The 18,471-nt window shown below is 36.4% G+C and overlaps 1 protein-coding gene across 1 annotated transcript; it reads left to right on the top strand.

The window, feature by feature from the left end:
* The first annotated feature begins 1,537 nt into the window (after nucleotides 1–1,537).
* LOC107873540 (putative late blight resistance protein homolog R1A-3) lies at nucleotides 1,538–18,145 on the top strand. The gene is given in 11 exon segments (XM_047414640.1): nucleotides 1,538–2,870; nucleotides 4,313–4,382; nucleotides 5,044–5,121; nucleotides 6,546–6,616; nucleotides 7,454–7,580; nucleotides 12,466–15,262; nucleotides 15,265–15,345; nucleotides 15,348–16,215; nucleotides 16,864–16,957; nucleotides 17,191–17,368; nucleotides 17,463–18,145. Coding segments are annotated over 4 exon segments (3,762 nt in total). The 5' UTR covers nucleotides 1,538–2,870; nucleotides 4,313–4,382; nucleotides 5,044–5,121; nucleotides 6,546–6,616; nucleotides 7,454–7,520; the 3' UTR covers nucleotides 16,172–16,215; nucleotides 16,864–16,957; nucleotides 17,191–17,368; nucleotides 17,463–18,145.
* Nucleotides 18,146–18,471: the final 326 nt, after the last annotated feature.

Genomic DNA, 18,471 nt, shown 5'->3' with positions numbered 1-18,471 from the left:
TGAAGATTACTCTACAGAGGAAGAGGAGGAAGAAGAGAATGGGGATAGGGATGATGAGGATAGATTATAACTTACTCTTTTATATGTTTTGATGGTTTGTAGTTTATTTTTGATTCATAAACTTTGATGTATGAATGTTTTGATTTTGATGTTTCAATGTTTTGATTTTGACGTTTGAATGGTTTATATCTAAACAGGTGGACTATAATATTTGTATATAACAGGTTGATTTTAATATATATATATATATGTATATATATATATATATTGCATCACTAATCCTTCCAACTTAGAAAAGACTTTACAAGATAGTAGTATAGTTAGCTTTGTCAGTTTTTAATCCCTTTTGTGAAATATAATTACATAGGTAAGCTCATTTGGATAAATGTTAAGATCCATCATCTCACAGAAAAATGTCTTAATCTTTTCCCACTGATCAAACATACGTAAATCATAAATTATTGAACTGTATGTGAATATGCTAGGAGGAATGCCTTTATGCTAACGTGAAAGTGGTGTCCCCTAATTGTGCATGCAAGGTTAATGGGGAAAGAATAAACACTCAGCACTTTTACCCATTTAATTTTTACTTTTATTTATTCGAAATTAGCTATTTAAGATTAGTTATCATATTCGTAAGTTGAAATAAAAATAACATTATAATCATACAGAACAATCAATCCTAAGATAAATTATTATGTATTTTATTCCAACCAATCAAGAAATAAGTTTATCTTAAAATTAATTTCAAAATATTTTATCTTTTATTCTTTCTACCAAACAAACTCTAAGTTTGAGTTTTAACCCGGCTTAGCATTCATTTTAATAAAAATTGAAATTACTAATAGATGGACAAAATTAATTAAGTGATAAGTCACTTGGCATTTTTAAATAAGCAGGGTGTACAGAAATATGAAGAAAACGAAATAATGGTTAGTGAGGTACGAAATTCATAAAAAAATGATGATTTAGATGTATTTTTTATTATTAACTTTTAAATAAATTGTGAAAGTTAATGTAAGTTATTTCGAAAGAAAATGATTTTATTTCATAAATTCATACTTCAGTTATCCATTGTTCTATTTATCTGCCTAAACTATCACTCATTATATTAAAACACACCTCAATTCTAAGGTACCTACACGCGTTTGTTATCGAATGAATACTAAAATAAATATTTGACAACTCAACATTGAGGTGTGTTCTAATATGAATGACAGTTCGGTAAGTAAATAAAACAATGAATAGTTTAGATTTGAAACTCAAAAAAATAATATTTTAGATGAGTTTTTTTATCATCCCTCCCATTCATATTAAGTGATGCTAATATTAGTACTCACACGATCTACGGATATATCTTTTCATTGCAAGGATATTAAATAAAGAGAAAAGGGTCAAAGATACTCCTCTACTTGGATAAGTTTGCCCCTGGTTAAACTATGACGTCAACTATGCCCCTATTGTTACCAAAGTATGCAAATATATCCCTCTTTTTAACTGTTTTCCATGTAGGCTAACAAGTGCGTGAAGTGGACGCATCAAATATTTATATTTTTTTCATTTAATTTTTCTTTTCTTCTTCACAATTATTCAGTCTATTTACTGTTCTGATCTTCTCTCAGTTCTTCTATACCACGTTTCAGATTGCTTTTTGCTGCATAGTCTATCGTTATTCTTGTTTTTCTCCATAGTTCTTGCTCTAATAAGATGCCTTTCCAGTTATTAATCTAAGCTCTTTAAATCAGTTTGAGCAGCTATTACAAATCCATCACTGCTTTTCTCTATTTTCGTGGCAAAATCTTAATTTTGTAAAGTTGTAAAGATTGGAGTTTCAGCAGTTTAAGGAGTAGAAAAATTGAAAAAAGGAAGAAGACAAAGGGCTTGTTTTGGTGTAAGGAGAGTTGAGTTTGTTTGTGACGCAAAAGGAAAACAAACAACAATGTTTAAACATATCCATAGATGGAGAACACCATGATGTTCATCGGAGAAGATGAACAGTGACCGACTCGTGTAGCACGTAGACTGCTCCAGCTTCGCAAATTTGTGATTTTGGTTGTGGCTTCGTTCTGGTGGGTGAGTAGTTGTTGTTCGGCGTTGTAGTTGGCTTCTCGTCGGAGTTAGCGTCGTTGAACAGGAGAAAACTGAGAGGATTGTGTTAGTTGTTAGCTGGAAAAAATGGATGCCTATGGAAGACACAGATCTGAACAGTAAACAAGAAAATAATATTAAATGAAACAAATATAAATATTTGGCAGTGAGGTGGCATCCCACATGGCGTCCAACTCAGTTAATTGTTAGTCCACGTGAAAACACCTTGGCCGATTTGTGTAGTTGTTGGGTTCAAGGTTTGTGCTTGAATTAGTGGACTGTTTTTGTGTGTTTTTGGTGCAATCCAAGTTATTCTTGTATCAAACTCTAAGGTGGCAAGCACATACTATGCAGAGGTGGATTTCAAGAACCCTGATGCATATGGTTAGTGTTCCAAGAAACCTATCTGGTCTTTATATGGCTAATTCTTTAGTGCTTCTGAAGTACAAATTTGATATTTTTGTTGCACGACTTTCCTCTGACATGTGATTCACTATCAACAATAGAAAGAAACTGCCCAACCTTGAAGAGTTGTTCCTTGAGAGGGCAATCATCCAGGCAGAAGAATCGAACATGGGGAGGATGAAGTTGACTCTTGACAAATGGAAAATTGGAGAGAAATCCTATTTTGAAGATGTAGTAGGTTTACAAATATTCCTCCTAGTCTTGGGAATATTTATTCATTGAAAATTATCGAACATGCACAGAGCCCTCAACTTGAGGATTCTGCTATGAAGTTCAAGGAATATGCAAAAGATATGAGGGGAGGGGAAGGGCTTCAGGTACTTGGCCTGAGTGATTTAGATACAAGTTGACATTACTTATTTATCTTACCCAGGAAAGTGCTACTGTCACATTGATGTTGCATTTTTTTCACCCTTTGAAATAACACAAAGTTTTAAAATAAGAAGTTTAAATTTATAATCTAAATTTTATTTGATCGTTTGTGTGACTAGTTTGTAATAATAATAATGTGATATTTTTTTGGAACGGACTAATCACTGGAATAAAAAAAGTAGTAAATTTCAGACATTGCAGTATGTAACAATCATCGAAAAAATAAAAAGAAAAGAAGGAAAATCCATCAAATTGGCCATAAAATATTGTTGGGAAATGAAGATTAAATCGTTTAATAGGTACGATAAGAACAAATAGGAGAACAAAGGAAATAATATTCTCTGTGGAGACAAAAAAACACTCTTCCCATTGCGTTGGCAAATAAAGTTACTTGATATCTATTATTGGTGAATGGTAGCAGGTATTACATGAACTTAGTCAAGGTGCGTGAAAGTTGGTCCGAACATCACAATTATCAAAAATAATATTCTTCGTTTTTGATAAAAAAAATCACTTTTCCGATTTGTCTTAACTTTGGCTGCCTGAGTTACCTGATATCTGTTGCTGCTAGTAAGAGGTTGCAGGTATCCCATGGATTTTAGTGGAGGTGCACAAAAGCTGATCCGAACACCAAGGTTATCAAAAGTAATATTCTTTGTGGAGACAAGAAGAAAACACTCTTTCCATGTGTCCTAGTCTTGGTAGACATAGTTACACGACATCTAGTTACATGATATCTAATGTTGGTGGGAGGTTGTAGGTATCCAGTGGACGTAATCGAGATGCGCGAAAGTTGTCCAGTATCAAAAGTAATATACTTTGGAGAGAATAATTAAAGTGAGAACAGCACCAGAACTGGTTCTTCTTCATTCTTACACCATTTTTTCTGTTGTGATTGGTTGTGGAAATTGCTTATATTACATTCCAATTTACAAGTCACATATATATTGTCAATAGACAAGAGATCAACATGCAAACAATTGATTAAGTCCAAGTCAATGATTTGTATTTTTAATATTATTGTTTAATTGATTGCTTTTAGTTGTGTTGGTGGTGTCCTTTCAAGTTCATCTTTAGCCAATTACCAGATTTTAAGGAGTAGAATAAATAAACAATCTCTTATAGGCTTCCAACAATCTGCCCATGTGAATACTTATCTCAATAACACCAACTTATCATGAAGCATTTACACAAAGCAGCAGCATTAACAATTGAAAAAACAGACTAAGATGATAATGATTATTAAAATAATCCAAAAGTCAATGAGTTGTATTTTGATAATATTGGATTTGTAAATCTGGATCCACCTATTTCATTCTTCTTTCATCTACACTTCATTTAGCAAACTACTTCAACTACTCTGACAAAAATCATTTTGATTCCATAGGTGGCATACTCTCTTTGCCATTGTTCAAGAATATTTCTCAAACAAGGGCTGAACTTCAAACAGTGAAAAAGTAGGATCTCTGTTTTTTTTCTTTTCTAGTTTTCTCTACCTAGGTTTTCATTTTTCATTATGACTCAAAGATAGAACAAAAAGTTTTCTTTCAATTTTATTTACAACATAATAACATGATGTCGGTGGTTGAGAAAGTGATCCCTTATGTTTTACAGTTTTTAGATATACGTTCATAATTTATTGGAAGGAGAATAAGGATGATTAGAAGAAAAGGGAAGAAGAAACAGTCTGAAATCTGGTGGAATTGTAATTTGCACATGATTAAAAAAATTAATGTTGGTCCTTAAAAAGTCTCTTCCGTGAAAATTCTTGATTATTTCTAGTGATTTCTTCCCATATGTTCAAGTCTTGGTGACTAGAATAAAGCTAGAGTTACCTGGTACTTGTTGTTGGTATCCCATAGAATTAGTTAAGGTGCGCGCAACGTAGCCTGGACGTTACGGTTATCAAAAAAAAGAAACTTGATTATTTGTAATATTTGGATCCACTGTGTGTTTAATATAATTATTTCTTATGCCTGGTTATGACTACAAAAGTCAACGAGTTGTATTCTAATAATGTTGAGTTGTAAATCTATATCAAACTAGTTGATTCTTCTTTCAATTACTTCTTTAACCAAATTATTTAACTATTCTGACAAAATCTTTTTGATCCTATAGATAGCTTACTCTCTTTGTCACTGGTCAACACTATTTCTCAAACAAGGACTTCTATTGCTAAACTTCAGACGTAAAAAGGTAACATCATGTTCAAATCTATTTTTTTTTTTTTTTTTTTTAATCTTTTAGCAGAAATCTATCAGGGACTTCATTTTACATTAGGACTCAATGATATAACAGAAAGGTTTTTCTTATGATTTTATTGGCAGCATAGTTAAATGACGTGGGCGGCCAAGTAAATGATAAAAATGGTCTCGTAAAAAGGGTAAAATGGTGCATAAAGCATCCAACGTTAGCAGGGTCAGAGGAAGGGACGTGCCTTCTTCCACGGCTCGAACCTGTGACTTGTAGGTCATATGGAGACAACTTTATCTTTGCTCGTAGGCTTAATACATAAATCAGTTACTACTCTTGATACGTAATGTACAGTGTGATGCTTAACATAAAAATGTAAATCTAGATCCATAGCTATTTGATTCTTCTTTCTGTTGTTGGCCTTTCGACTACTTCTTCAGCTTATTATTTCAACTTGTCTCACAAAAATATGTCTAAAGGTAAGACTAAGTTAAACATCTCTTAATCAGAGGTCTTGGGTGTAGTAGAATGAATGAGAATTTAGAATTTAATCTGGGTTTGGTGATGAATGCAATGGTTCGTCTAGTGGGTTGTGACTTGTTAGATGTCAGTCCTAGATTCAGAATTTGGGTCGTGACATGATCCCCACCACGGTCACTACGGCAATAATAGTGCCAATAATATGTAACCAAGGTGGACACAAAAGATTTGTAGCGTATACAATCCTCCATTCTTGATCAAAGGCGCATTTTCCACTGTTCGAATTCTCATATACCAAAAAAGAGATGCAATGTAACTCAACACTGTCAATCAAATAGTGGGATAACATCATCTACATTCACAAGCTAACCATCTCAACAAGTCTAAGTCAACTCGTAATTTGGGCCACTGAGTTCTGTATATCAGATGATGGACACAAAAAAATGATGGTGGCTGGTAAATAAAATTGTATGAGTTATAAAAGTATAGAAACCTTTTGTTTTCTTCAATATATGTGATTTGTATTTTCCTTTTCTTAAAATGCAACAGTTGATGTTATGTGTGATTAAGGTTTGACATTTCTGGTGTTAGAGACTAATTGCATCTAAAGTTACTATTCGTCAAAATAATTTCTCTGTTAGCACCATTTGGAGTCCGATCTTGATCGAGACTAATTGTAAATCTGGATCTACCTATTTCATTCTTCTTTCATCTACACTTCATTTAGCAAACTACAACTACAACAACAACAACAACAAACCCAGTGTATTCCCACCTAGTGGGGTCGGGGGGTAAGATGTACGCAGTCCATACCTCTACCTCTGAAGAAGTAGAAAGGCTGTTTCCGATAGACCCCCGGCTCAAGACACGAGATACCACACAAACACATAGTAAAGCACAATTTAGCAAACTACAACTATTCTGACAAAATCATTTTGATCCCACAGATAGCATACTCTCTTTGCCATTGTTCAAGATTATTTCTCAAACAAGGGCTGAACTTCAAACAGTGAAAAAGGTAACACCACGTTGAAAGTCTCTTTTTCTTTACTTCTCTAGTTTTCTCTACCTGGATTTTCATTTTCCATTACGACTTAAAATATAACAGAAAATAATGATAAATGAGCAGTACTTGGGAAAAAGACTATTGACGTGGATATGATTTAGTATATTAGATTACAGGTAATTCACAACTGATTAAGAAGACTAATAATATTGGGATTTGTAAATCTAGATGTATAGCTCTTTGATTCTTCTTTCTGCTGTTGATCTTTCAAATACTTCCTCAGCATATTACTTCAACTTGTCACACAGAAATATGTCAAAAGGTAAGATTATAATGAAGGTCTCTTAGTTAGAGGTCTAGGGGTGAGGTGGGATGAATGAGAAGTCAGACTTTAATTTGAGTTTGGTGATTGAATGTAATGGTTCGCCTAGCGGGTTATGGCTTATTAGGTGCCAGTCCTAGCTTCAGAATTTGGGTCGTAATATGATCCCCGCCATAGTCGTTTGGTCAATAATATGAACTCGACCCTGTCAATAAAATTGTAGAACAACATCATCTACTTTCACAAGCTATCAATCTCCACAAGTCTTAAGTCAACTTGGAATATGAATATCAGGTAGATGTACATGTTTTCACAGTTAATTAAGAAGACTAAGATGATAATGGTTATTAAAAAGACTTGAATAGTCAAGAAAGTACGATTAGTTGTTGATCTCTATTTGGTTCTTCTTTCTTTTTCTGGCCTTTCAAGTTCATTTGCCAATTACTTTAGCTACTCTCACGAAAAATCTTCTGAATTTCCTTGCTGCAGTTTTCTGTATTCATTTTCTCCTGATAAGTTTTATGTAGGTACTCTTTGTGCCAGAGAACTCGAAAGGAAATTTTACTTTTTCACTGACCAGTGAAAATTACAATTATGGAAAGAGGAAGAGAAAATGAACAAGTGAGAAAGGAAGAGGAAGCAAACAACTCATCGGTATGTCATCAATATATAGCTTATGTCTATTGGGACATGATTGATTGTGTAATAAATTGTGCAGATTTCTCTCCCTAATTTGTGCTCTATTAAATGTATATAATATTCTAGCTGATTTCTAGTGATTTAGATATCTAGTTACCTTAGTTAGCCTTTCCTTTACTTGTATCTATATCTATGTAACCTTTGGATTATACACAAGTCTAATACACTACTCCTTCTTCATCTCTCGAACCTTTATGGTATCCGAGCCTTTCTAAACTTCAACGAGTCTTCTCATCTCTTTCAAGTTTTCTTTTTGGTTCTATGGCACCCATGGTGAATCCAAGTGATTCTACTATCCCTGCTAATAACACCAGCCATCTGGTGCAATTTAACCCCAGTTCCCAGCTTCCCCTCAAACTTACTGGTCCAATGAACTTTGTCATTTGGAAGGCGTAGGTCGAATCTCTCATGTTCGGTCATGATCTCTACTGCTATCTCGATGGAACCTTGATAGCACCATAAAAAACGGTAACCCTTAACAACCAAGAGGTACCCAATCCTAAGTACAAACTTTGGTTTCGCCAAGACCAGTTGATACGCAATGCCTTAATGGCATCTGTTGATCCTACAATCACCTCTGCAATCGCCAAAACTTCCACCTCAAAGCAAGCATGGGACACACTGCATAACTTGTATGCTAACAAATCACATACAAGGGTTTTTAGTCTCTGAAACTCTCTGGCTACCATCACAACAAACTCTCGCAGTATGACAGAGTACTTGCGCGATATCAGGAATGTTGCTGATGAACTTACAACGGCTAGAACTCCTATTCTAGATGACGAACTTGCGGTCAAAATTCTCAGCAGTCTAGGAACTGAGTATGATTCAATTTCAGCGGTTATCCAAGCGCGAGATACACCTATCTCGTATAAGGAACTATACAACAAGCTTCTCAACAGAGAGCTTCTCCTCAAACATAATGAGCCTAATCAGGCCTTAATTACAGTTGCAGTGGCACAAAAACCATCACCAAATAACTTTACACCCCGCAATAATAAGAGAGGAAAACTATGACGTCCACAACATCCCAATCAGCAAAATGCACAGACCCCATTACCAAATTGGCGTCCAACGAATGCACCAGCCAAATCACCAAATTGGCGTCCAACGGCCCCTCGACAAAATCGTCCAGTTGTCAGTTATGTGTTCGCACTGGGCATACTTCCAATTTGTGTCGTTCATGCTCCCACAATCACTTAAAAGCCAGAGCAAACTTTGCTTCCGTGCCTTGGGTTGTCGATTCAGGAGCATCGTATCATGTGACTGCTGATTCTCAAAATCTTCAACGTCTGGATGACTACACTGGTACTAACGATATTACCATGGGCAACAATAACAAAATCCCCATAACTCATACTCGTCATGTTCAAATAAATGCTTCAAATAAAAAGTTTCATCTTTCGAATACCTTGTGTGCACCAGAGATTAAACGTAACCTTATATCTATATCTTAATTTTGCAAAGATAATCTGACATCCATAGAATTTTTTCCTTTCGATTTTCTTGTGAAGGATCTGAGTACGGGGGCACCGTTAGCACAAGGCCAGAATAAAGGACTTTATGAGTGGCCTGTTGGAGGATCCCAATGCAATTTGAGCTACCAATCCTATATGGCAGAATCTCAACAATCTTGGCATAGAAAATTAGGACACCTAAATAAAAGTGTGCTTAAAAAACTCTCACATAAGTTTTCAATTCCAAGTTCAAATTCTGAAATGTTTGATCATTGTAATTCCTGCTCTTCTAGTAAAACCCATCGGCACCCCTTTTCTGAGAATACTCTAGTGAGCAAAAAGCCTTTATAAATTATTTTCAGTGATGTATGGGGCTCATTACCTTGTTTTGTCAATTGACAAAAAATTATATTATGTAATTTTTGTTGATCAATTTACAAAATACATTTGGCTATACACACTTAAAAATAAAAGTGAGGTCAAAATAGTTTTATCTAAATTTAAACCCCTTGTTGAAAATTATTTTCATACAAAAATACTCTCAGTTTATACTAATGGTGGTGGTGAATTTGAAGGTCTTAAGTCATTTCTTCACACCACTGGCATTGAGCACCTTGTATCGCCACCATACATACCACAACGGGTAGCTATGGCTGAACGTAGACATCGGCACATCATTGAAACAGCAAAAACCATTTTACACCAAGCCTCCATGCCTCCGGTATTTTGGTCCTTTGCCTGTCAACAATCCACATTCTTGATTAACATGCTTCCCACCCGCATACTTTATTATGATTCAACATACCAACGATTATTTGGAGAAATTCCAAATTATCAATCCATTCGTACTTTTGGTTGCCTATGTTATCCATGGCTTAAACCATATGCCAAACACAAACTAGAACCCAAGTCCACTCCTTGTGTTTACTTAGGCTATTCTAATATCCATCACAATCATTAGTGTAATGATCCTATTTCACAAAGGATATATATTTCACGAGATATTATTTTTTATGAAAATAAATTTCCTTTTTCTGATATATTTTTATCTTTGAAAGACCAAGGAATTTCTAAATTAGAGTGGAATATATTGTACAAAGAGTCAAATGACCTTAGTGTCAAGTCTATGCCTCTAGTGGATTATGAGATTATCCAGCCAATCAAGGTTGCTCCAGAATTGCCGGCGACACCTCCTACAGGTTCTTCTTCAGGTCCATCATTGGCAGCAACGCCAACTCTTGCAGTCGGCTCAGATTGCTCCACACAGCCTACTGTTGTCCCACCTACCACGCAACCACTAATCCAGTAATAACGCCGAAATCGGTACACCCCAACAAACCCTTTATCTACACTAACTCCAGACCCCTCCCCGTCCATTCCATCTCACAATCATCACCAATACTCTACCACAGCTTCCGAACATACCTAACAACCATCCATTCACCGACCTGTTACTTGTTCACAAAATAATACCACCAAACCCAAGCAAGCATTTGATTATCTTGCAATTGCATTAACTGAACCACTTCCCACCACTTATAACCAGCCCAAAAGAGTGCACACCGAAGAGAAGCGATGAAACATGAGTTTGAAGCATTGATGAACAACAAGGCGTGAGAGCTTGTATCACCATCCTCTTCTCAAAATATTGTTGATTGTAAATGGCTCTATCGTATCAAAACCAAATCAGATGAAAGTGTTGATAGGTATAAAGCTCGGCTAGTTGCAAAGGGCTTCATGCAACGACCGGGTGTGGATTTTAACTCTACATTCAGTCCAGTGGTAAAACCTGTTACTGTTAGACTCATTTTGTTGCTTGCAGTTCAGCATAATTGGCATTTGCACTAACTGGATGTGAATAACACATTTCTTCAAGGACACCTTGAAGAAGATGTTTATATGCGTCAACCTCGTGGGTATGCTCATCCCGATTTTCCTCATTATATGTGCAAATTAAAGAAAGCAATTTATGGACTTAAGCGGGCCCCTCGATCTCGGTACTCTGAGTTCAAGCAATTTTTGCTTCAAATTGTCTTTCAAAAGTCTTAACTCAGACTCTTCTCTATTTATTCGTTATCAAAATGAAGCATTGGTCTACATTCTTTCATATGTTGATGACATAATTATCACTGGATCGAACTCAGAGGTTATCAAGAAAATTATCCAGGTTCTTTTAGCCGGATTCTCTCTCAAAGACCTCAGACATCTCCACTACTTTTTGGGTATTGAAGTTCTCCGCACTAAAGAAGGGATCTTCCTTTCTCAGGCCAAGTATGTTTCTAATCTTCTTGCTGCCCATAAAATGTCTGAATGTAAGCCTGTTACAACTCCCATGAGTTCCACGGCCTTACTATCCTTAAAGGGTGACATACCTCTGGCGGATGCCACTTTGTATCGTCAAGTACTTGGTAAGCTTCAATATCTGTTATTCACTAGACCAGATATAAGCTTTGCAGTTAAAATATTATCTCAATTCATGCATGCTCCTACACAAACACACTAGTCTTTTGTTAAGCGACTCTTACGATACCTCTAGTACACCAAAAATCATGGCTTACAGATAACGAGCAAGACACTTCCTGGGTTGTTTATGTATTCAGATGCCGATTGGGCTGGTGACATTAATGATAGGAACTCAACTTTAGGATATATCCTGTACCTTGGTGCAAATCCTATTAGTTGGTCATCCAAGAAAGCAACGCACTGTTGCGCGCTCCTCCGCTGAAGCAGAGTATCGTGCAGTAGCTTCTGCACTTGCTGAGGTTAATTGGGTTCAAAAACTTCTTGTAGAACTACATGTGCAGCTGCTTGATCCACCCATAATCTATTGTGATAATGTTGGTGCTATCTATCTTTGTCAAAATCCGGTACTACACAGTAGGATGAAACACATTGAAGTTGATTTTCACTTTGTTAGAGATCAAGTACAGCGAAAACAGGTGGTCGTTCAGCACTTACATGCTGCTGATCAACTCGTGGACACGCTTACAAAACCTTTGCCTTGTCTGCTGTTTCATCAACATCTGTCCAAGTTAAAGGTTATTGATGCCACCTTCAACTTGCGGGGGCATATTGGGACATGATTGATTGTGTAATAAATTGTGCAGATTTCTCTCCCTAATTTGTGCTCTATTAAATGTATATAATAGTCTAGCTGATTTCTAGTGATTTAGATATCTAGTTACCTTAGTTAGCCTTTCCTTTACTTGTATATATATATCTATGTAACCTTTGGATAATACACAAGTCTAATACACTACTCCTTCATCTCTCGAACCTTTAATGTCCAACATTCTATTTTGAAGAAAGCCCTCTTCTATAGCTATGTTAAGTGCTGTGACATTGAAAATTTGATAGGAGTATACTGTTTGGTCTTTTTGCAGGTGTCATTTTCTGCTCTTCGCGAGGATGTTATCAATGTTCTGGATTTCATGGAGAGGCTAGAGAATGAAGAGGATCAAAAAGCTGTTGATGTGGATCTTATCGAAAAATTGAAATTAAAGCTGGCATTTTTTAGCACATACGTCCAGCTTTGTTATTCCGATTTGGATCAGTTTGAATATATAATGACTGCTGTAAGTCGAGAGGTTAAAGATCTGCTTCGATCACTTTTATATGATGTTGACACCAACATCGAGTGTAAATACAACATGAATCATGCCCTTCCTTACCTTGCCAAAAATATGGATGACTGTATCAGCTCATGTCATCATTCTAAATCAAGTGCTACGATGACTGACAAGCAGTTGAACTTCCTCCTCCAGAATCTCCATTATCTATCCATGTCTCTTGCTGAACAGATTTATCCATTGGTGACTCAGTATGAGATTCTTCAGAAAGTGTGTGGCAACATAAGAGATTTCCATGGGTTGATTTTGAATGGTTATGTTGAGCGCGAGATTGTCAAATATATCTTACCTCAACTTCAACATATGGCTGAAAAAGTTGGAATCTTCCTTTGGGATGATCTAACTAATGAAGACTCTAAAGTCTTCAAGCTAGCTCATCTACTCATGAAGATTATTCCAATTGAACTGGAGGTGATGCAAATATGTTATACAAATTTCAAAGCTTCTACTTCAGAAGAAGTTGGACGCTTCATTAAGCATCTCCTGGAAATCTCTCCGGACATTCTTAGAGAATATCTGATTCATCTACAAGAGCACATGGTAAATGTCATTACAGCTAGCATTTTAGGGGCTCGAAATATTCATGTCATGATAGAGTTCCTATTAATTATTCTTACGGATGTGCCCAAGGACTTTATTCATACTGACAAATTATTTGATCTTTTGGCACGTGTTGGAGCACTTATCTGGGAGGTATCAACTCTTGTTCGTGACTTAGAAGATAAATCAAGGAATAAAGAGAGTACCAATGGAACAAATCTTGCAACTCTAAACTTGATGGAAAATATTGAACTCCTCAAGGAAGATCTAGAACAAGTGTATCTGAAAGCCAGAGACTCATCTCAATGTTGCTTCCCCTTGAGCGATGGACCCCTCTTCATGCATCTGCTACACATACACTTACATGATTTGCTAGATTCCAATGCTTATTCAACTGCTTTGATAAAGGAAGAAATTGAGTTGGTGAAAGAAGACCTAAAATTCATAAGAACATTCTTCATGAATGTTGAGCAAAGATTGTAAAAAGACCTATGGGCACGTGTTTTAGATGTGGCGTATGAAGCAAAAGATGCCATTGATTCAATTATTGTTCGAGATAATGGTCTCTTACATCTTATTTTCGCACTTCCCATTGCTATAAAACAGATTAAGCTTATCAAAGATGAAATCACCAATTTATCAGAGAAGATTCCCACGAACAGGAGCCTCATTGTAAACTCTACCAAGAAGACAGTTGAAAACAAGTCATTGACAGCTGGTAAAATAATTGTAGGTTTTGAGGAGGAGACAAACTTGTTAATTAGTAAGCTCACCAGTGGAACGAAAGATCTAGATGTCATCATTATCACTGGTATGCCGGGTTCGGGCAAAACTACTTTGGCGTATAAAGTATACAATGATGAATCAGTTTGTAGTCATTTCGACCTTCGTGCATGGTGCACAGTCGATCAAGAATATGGAGAGAAGAAGTTATTGATGAAACTTCTTAATCAAATTATTGGTTCGGATTTGAAGTTCGGCGAGGAAATTGATGTTGCCGATAAACTGCGGAAACAGTTGTATGGAAAGAGGTACCTAATTGTGTTAGATGACGTGTGGGATATTGACACATGGGATGACCTAACAAGACCTTTCCCTGAAGTTGAGAAAGGAAGTAGAATTATTTTGACGACTCGACAAAAGGAAGTGGCTTTTCATGCAAAGGCAAACACTGATTCTCTTAACCTTCGATTGCTAAGACCGGAAGAAAGTTGGCAGTTGATAGAGAAAAGGGCATTTGGAAAAGAGAGTTGCCCTGATGAACTATTGGATGTTGGAAAAGAAATAGTCCAAAATTGTAAGGGACTTCCTTTGGTGGCTGATCTGATTGCTGGAGTCATTGCAGGGAGGGAAAAGACAAAGTCTGTGTGGCTTGAAGTTCGAAATAATTTGAAGTCCTTTATTTTGAACAGTGAAGTTGATGTGATCAAGGTTGTAGAATTAAGTTATGAACATTTGCCTCATCACGTGAAGCCATGTTTTCTCTTCCTTGCACGTTGTCTGAAGGACACAGCAGTGGACAGAGATGTGTTGAAAATGTTTTGGCGTGCTGAAGGGCTTGTTGAACAGACAGAGATGATGAGTGTGGAAGAAGTGATGGAAATTTATATGGATAATTTAATTTCCAGTAGCTTGGTAATTGCTTTCAATGAGATAGGTAATGTCCCGACTTGCCAACTTCATGATCTTGTGCACGACTTTTGTTTCATAAAAGCAAGACAGGAAAAGTTGTTTGGCTGGATAAGTTCAAGTGATCCATCTTCTTCTTCATATTTGATGCCACGTACAGTGGACATTTTTTATGATAAGGAGCACTTTGAGCTTAACAATTTTGTCCTGTTTTGTTCAAAAAAGAAACGGCATTCTGGTAGACACCTATATTCTTTGCGGGTAACTGGAGACAAGATGCAAGATTGTCTTTCAGATGCATGGCACCTAAGAGACTTGAGGCTTCTTAGAGTTTTGAACCTGGATCCCTCTTTTATGATGGTGAAAGATTCTTTTCTGAATGAATGATGTTGAATCATTTGAGGTACTTATTCATTGGGACAGAAGTTAAATCTCTTCCTTCGTCTTTCTCAAACCTCTGGAATTTGGGAAAGGATCAACCTTGATACTATTACCGAGAATTTGGGATCTTGTAAAGTTGCGAGTGCTGTCCATTGATGCTTGTTCTTTCTTTGACCTGGATACCAATGTATCAATTCTAATAGCAGAGGACTCAAAGTTAGAGAACTTGAGAGAATTAGGGATGCTCGTGCTTTCCTATTCGAAAGACACAGACGATATTTTCAAAAGGTTTCCCAATCTTCAGAGGCTTGTATTTGATCTCAAGGAATCATGGGATTATTCAACAGAGCGATATTGGTTCCCAGAATTGGATTTTCTTCATGAACTAGAATACCTCAGAGTAGATTTTAAAAGTTCAAACACAAATGATAGTGGGTCATCTGTAGTGACAAATTGGTCATGGGATTTTCACTTCCCTTCCAAGTTGAAAACATTGGTGTTGTGTGACTTTCCTCTGGCATCCGTCTTACTATCAACAATAGCGAGACTGTCCAACCTTGAAGAGTTGTTCATTATTAGAACAATCATCAAGGGGGGAGAATGGAACATGAGGGAGGAAGACACCTTTGAGAATCTCAAATTTTTGAAGTTGGATAAAGTGACTCTTGCTAAGTGGGAGGTTGGAGAGAAATCCTTTCCTGTGCTTGAGAAAATAGTACTGAGGGAATGTCGTGAGCTTGAGGAGATTCCATCTAGTTTCGGGGATATTTATCCATTGAAAATTATCAAACTTGTAGCGAGCCCTCAACTTAAAGATTCCGCTCAGAAGATTAAGGAATATGTTGAAGAGACGACGGGAGAAGACAAGGTTCAGATCCTTGTCCCGAATAATATCCCATTGTTTAAGTAGCTTGAAGAATTATGTGTGGAAAGTCTCGAGCACCACCATAACAGGTTTCTCTCTATTATATACGCGTGCTGTTCTGATTCTTGTGTTTGATGTCTAAACTATGTTTGCTGACTGTCTTTTTGTGAATAATACTAAGTAGAAATTTAGCAATTAGTTGTTGTTTTGTTTCTTCGTCTCATTTACTTGTATAGAAATTTACATCTGGCCTGACCTTGGTAACTCAAAAATAGAAGCAACAAATCTAGCTATATTGTTGTGTTCTTACTTCTATGACTTTTTACGCTCCTTTCTTCCGTTCTCTTGTATTCTTACTTCTTCCAACTGATTTTACACGTCAGATCCTGAGAACATCGAAAGGAATAGAAGGGGAAGTTACTTTGGTATTGACTATTGGAAAGTACAATCATGGAAATAGGAAAAGAAAATGAAAAAAAAAAAAACAACTCATCGGTACATCAAACAATAGTCGTCCATTGTCTTAAGGATTGTTATTCAAAAGTTCATAATCTGAAGCATAAATAATAAAAGTTTATTTCTTTCCAACTCATTTCAGTTTTTTCAAGTTTTTGTAAATCTTTCAAGAAATACCATCATCCAAAATATGTGAAAACTCTTAAGGTACTAATGTTACTGAGAAATTCCAATGCAACAAGAGGGATATTCACATGCAATGAGTTTGAATTGTGATGCAGGGTGGTGGAATTCACACACTCAAAGAATCAGCCACCGATTTGCATTTGGAGTAGAGAGGCCGATACCGTACAACATTTGGCCTCGTGTGCAATAGTAAGTGTTGCGTGTATGCTCAATACAGAATATGCCATCTCAAAATTTTGACAAAATCCTCCTATTTCTAAGAAAAAGAAGTTTAATTTGAGTACTGCCACTACCGCTACTGAAGAAATTAAACCAAATGTGCCCGTGCCATTTGGATAGATTGCACTTTCAATATCTTCTACAGACTGAACATAGCTATCACCTCCTTCATTGATAGATTGCACTTTGAATATCTTATACAGACTGAACGTAGCTATCGGCCTCCTTCATTTGTGAGCACACTTTGCATGTTCCTTGCTCAAGAATCTTCAAGGCCTCAATTATCGTCTCTCACAATTTGATGCCAACGTTGACGCCACAAGCTATTAATTGTATTGAATTTGTCCAGGGTAATGGAGGTGCTAAGAATATCAACTTCCTGTATGTTGAATCACCCTAGTTAATTCCTTTCCAAATTTTGATAGTCTCTCATTTTAATCACCAATATCTTCTAACCGTGGCTTCTTTTCTGGAGGTGGTATGATACAAGCCGAGCTTCATCCAAGTTTACAGACGAAGACGAGATAAGGAGTTGGTAGACTTGTCATCAAATCACTACGTTGGAGGCTTGGTGGGTCTTTGGAGGAAGGCATGAAGCTCGAGAATGTGCGTGCTTGGAAGGAGCTCCCGGGAGAGCTACCATGTTTGGATGATAGCTTGGAGCATGCGTGATACTAGTATGAATAGCACAGACTTGTTAAGACCACTCACGCGAAGCCAAGCCCAAGATCTCAAAAACAAAGACCTTACTGTCCACTTTGCGATGGTACTACCCATTTTGGTGATGGTGGTTACCACTTTTCGATGGTGCTGCTCCTTTGGCGATGGTAGAAGCACTTGAGCGATGGGCATGGTCACTTTGGCGATGGGAGGTCTCCAAGATAGCCCTTTGTGCTATGTTTTAAATAAATGCTATGTTTTTAAAAGGCAAACCATAAATAGATGCCTTAGTCATTTTATTATGAATATTATCTCTTGTGGGAGATTTGAAAGCTTGGTTAAGTTTTTTCTTGAACTTTGTTTAGAAACGTGGGTTGCAAGGAGTTTCAATCATCCTTGAGATCTTAGCAATAACATACTTACACATGCCTCTGGTTTGTCAATAAGTATCATGTGTATGTTATTGCTCAATAAATGAACATCTTAAACTTTTGTTTTCCCCAATTTCTGTCTCCTATTCCTTTTGCTAATCATATTTATCTTCAGTTTCATAATTTGGACAAATCATATTGGAGTCTTGATGTTGAAAACATACATAGAACTGTTATGGTTGATCATTTAGTGCTTCGGAAGAACAATTTTGACAATGTGGAAATAGATATGTTAGAATATAATGAATCTTTGAATGAAGAATCAACATAAGGGTAATTGCTGGTGCAACTTTCACTTGTATTGCAGAAAACTCAAATCCTCCAGCCTCTATATCAAACGAGTGGCTTCCAGTGCATGTTGAGCAACAAGTTGATGCACATGTGATGAATTTG

This window comes from Capsicum annuum, chromosome 6, assembly GCF_002878395.1.
Source record: "Capsicum annuum cultivar UCD-10X-F1 chromosome 6, UCD10Xv1.1, whole genome shotgun sequence".
Lineage (NCBI taxonomy): Eukaryota > Viridiplantae > Streptophyta > Magnoliopsida > Solanales > Solanaceae > Capsicum > Capsicum annuum.
Note: the sequence above shows the minus strand (reverse complement) of the source record. Positions and strands in the feature narration are given on the sequence as shown.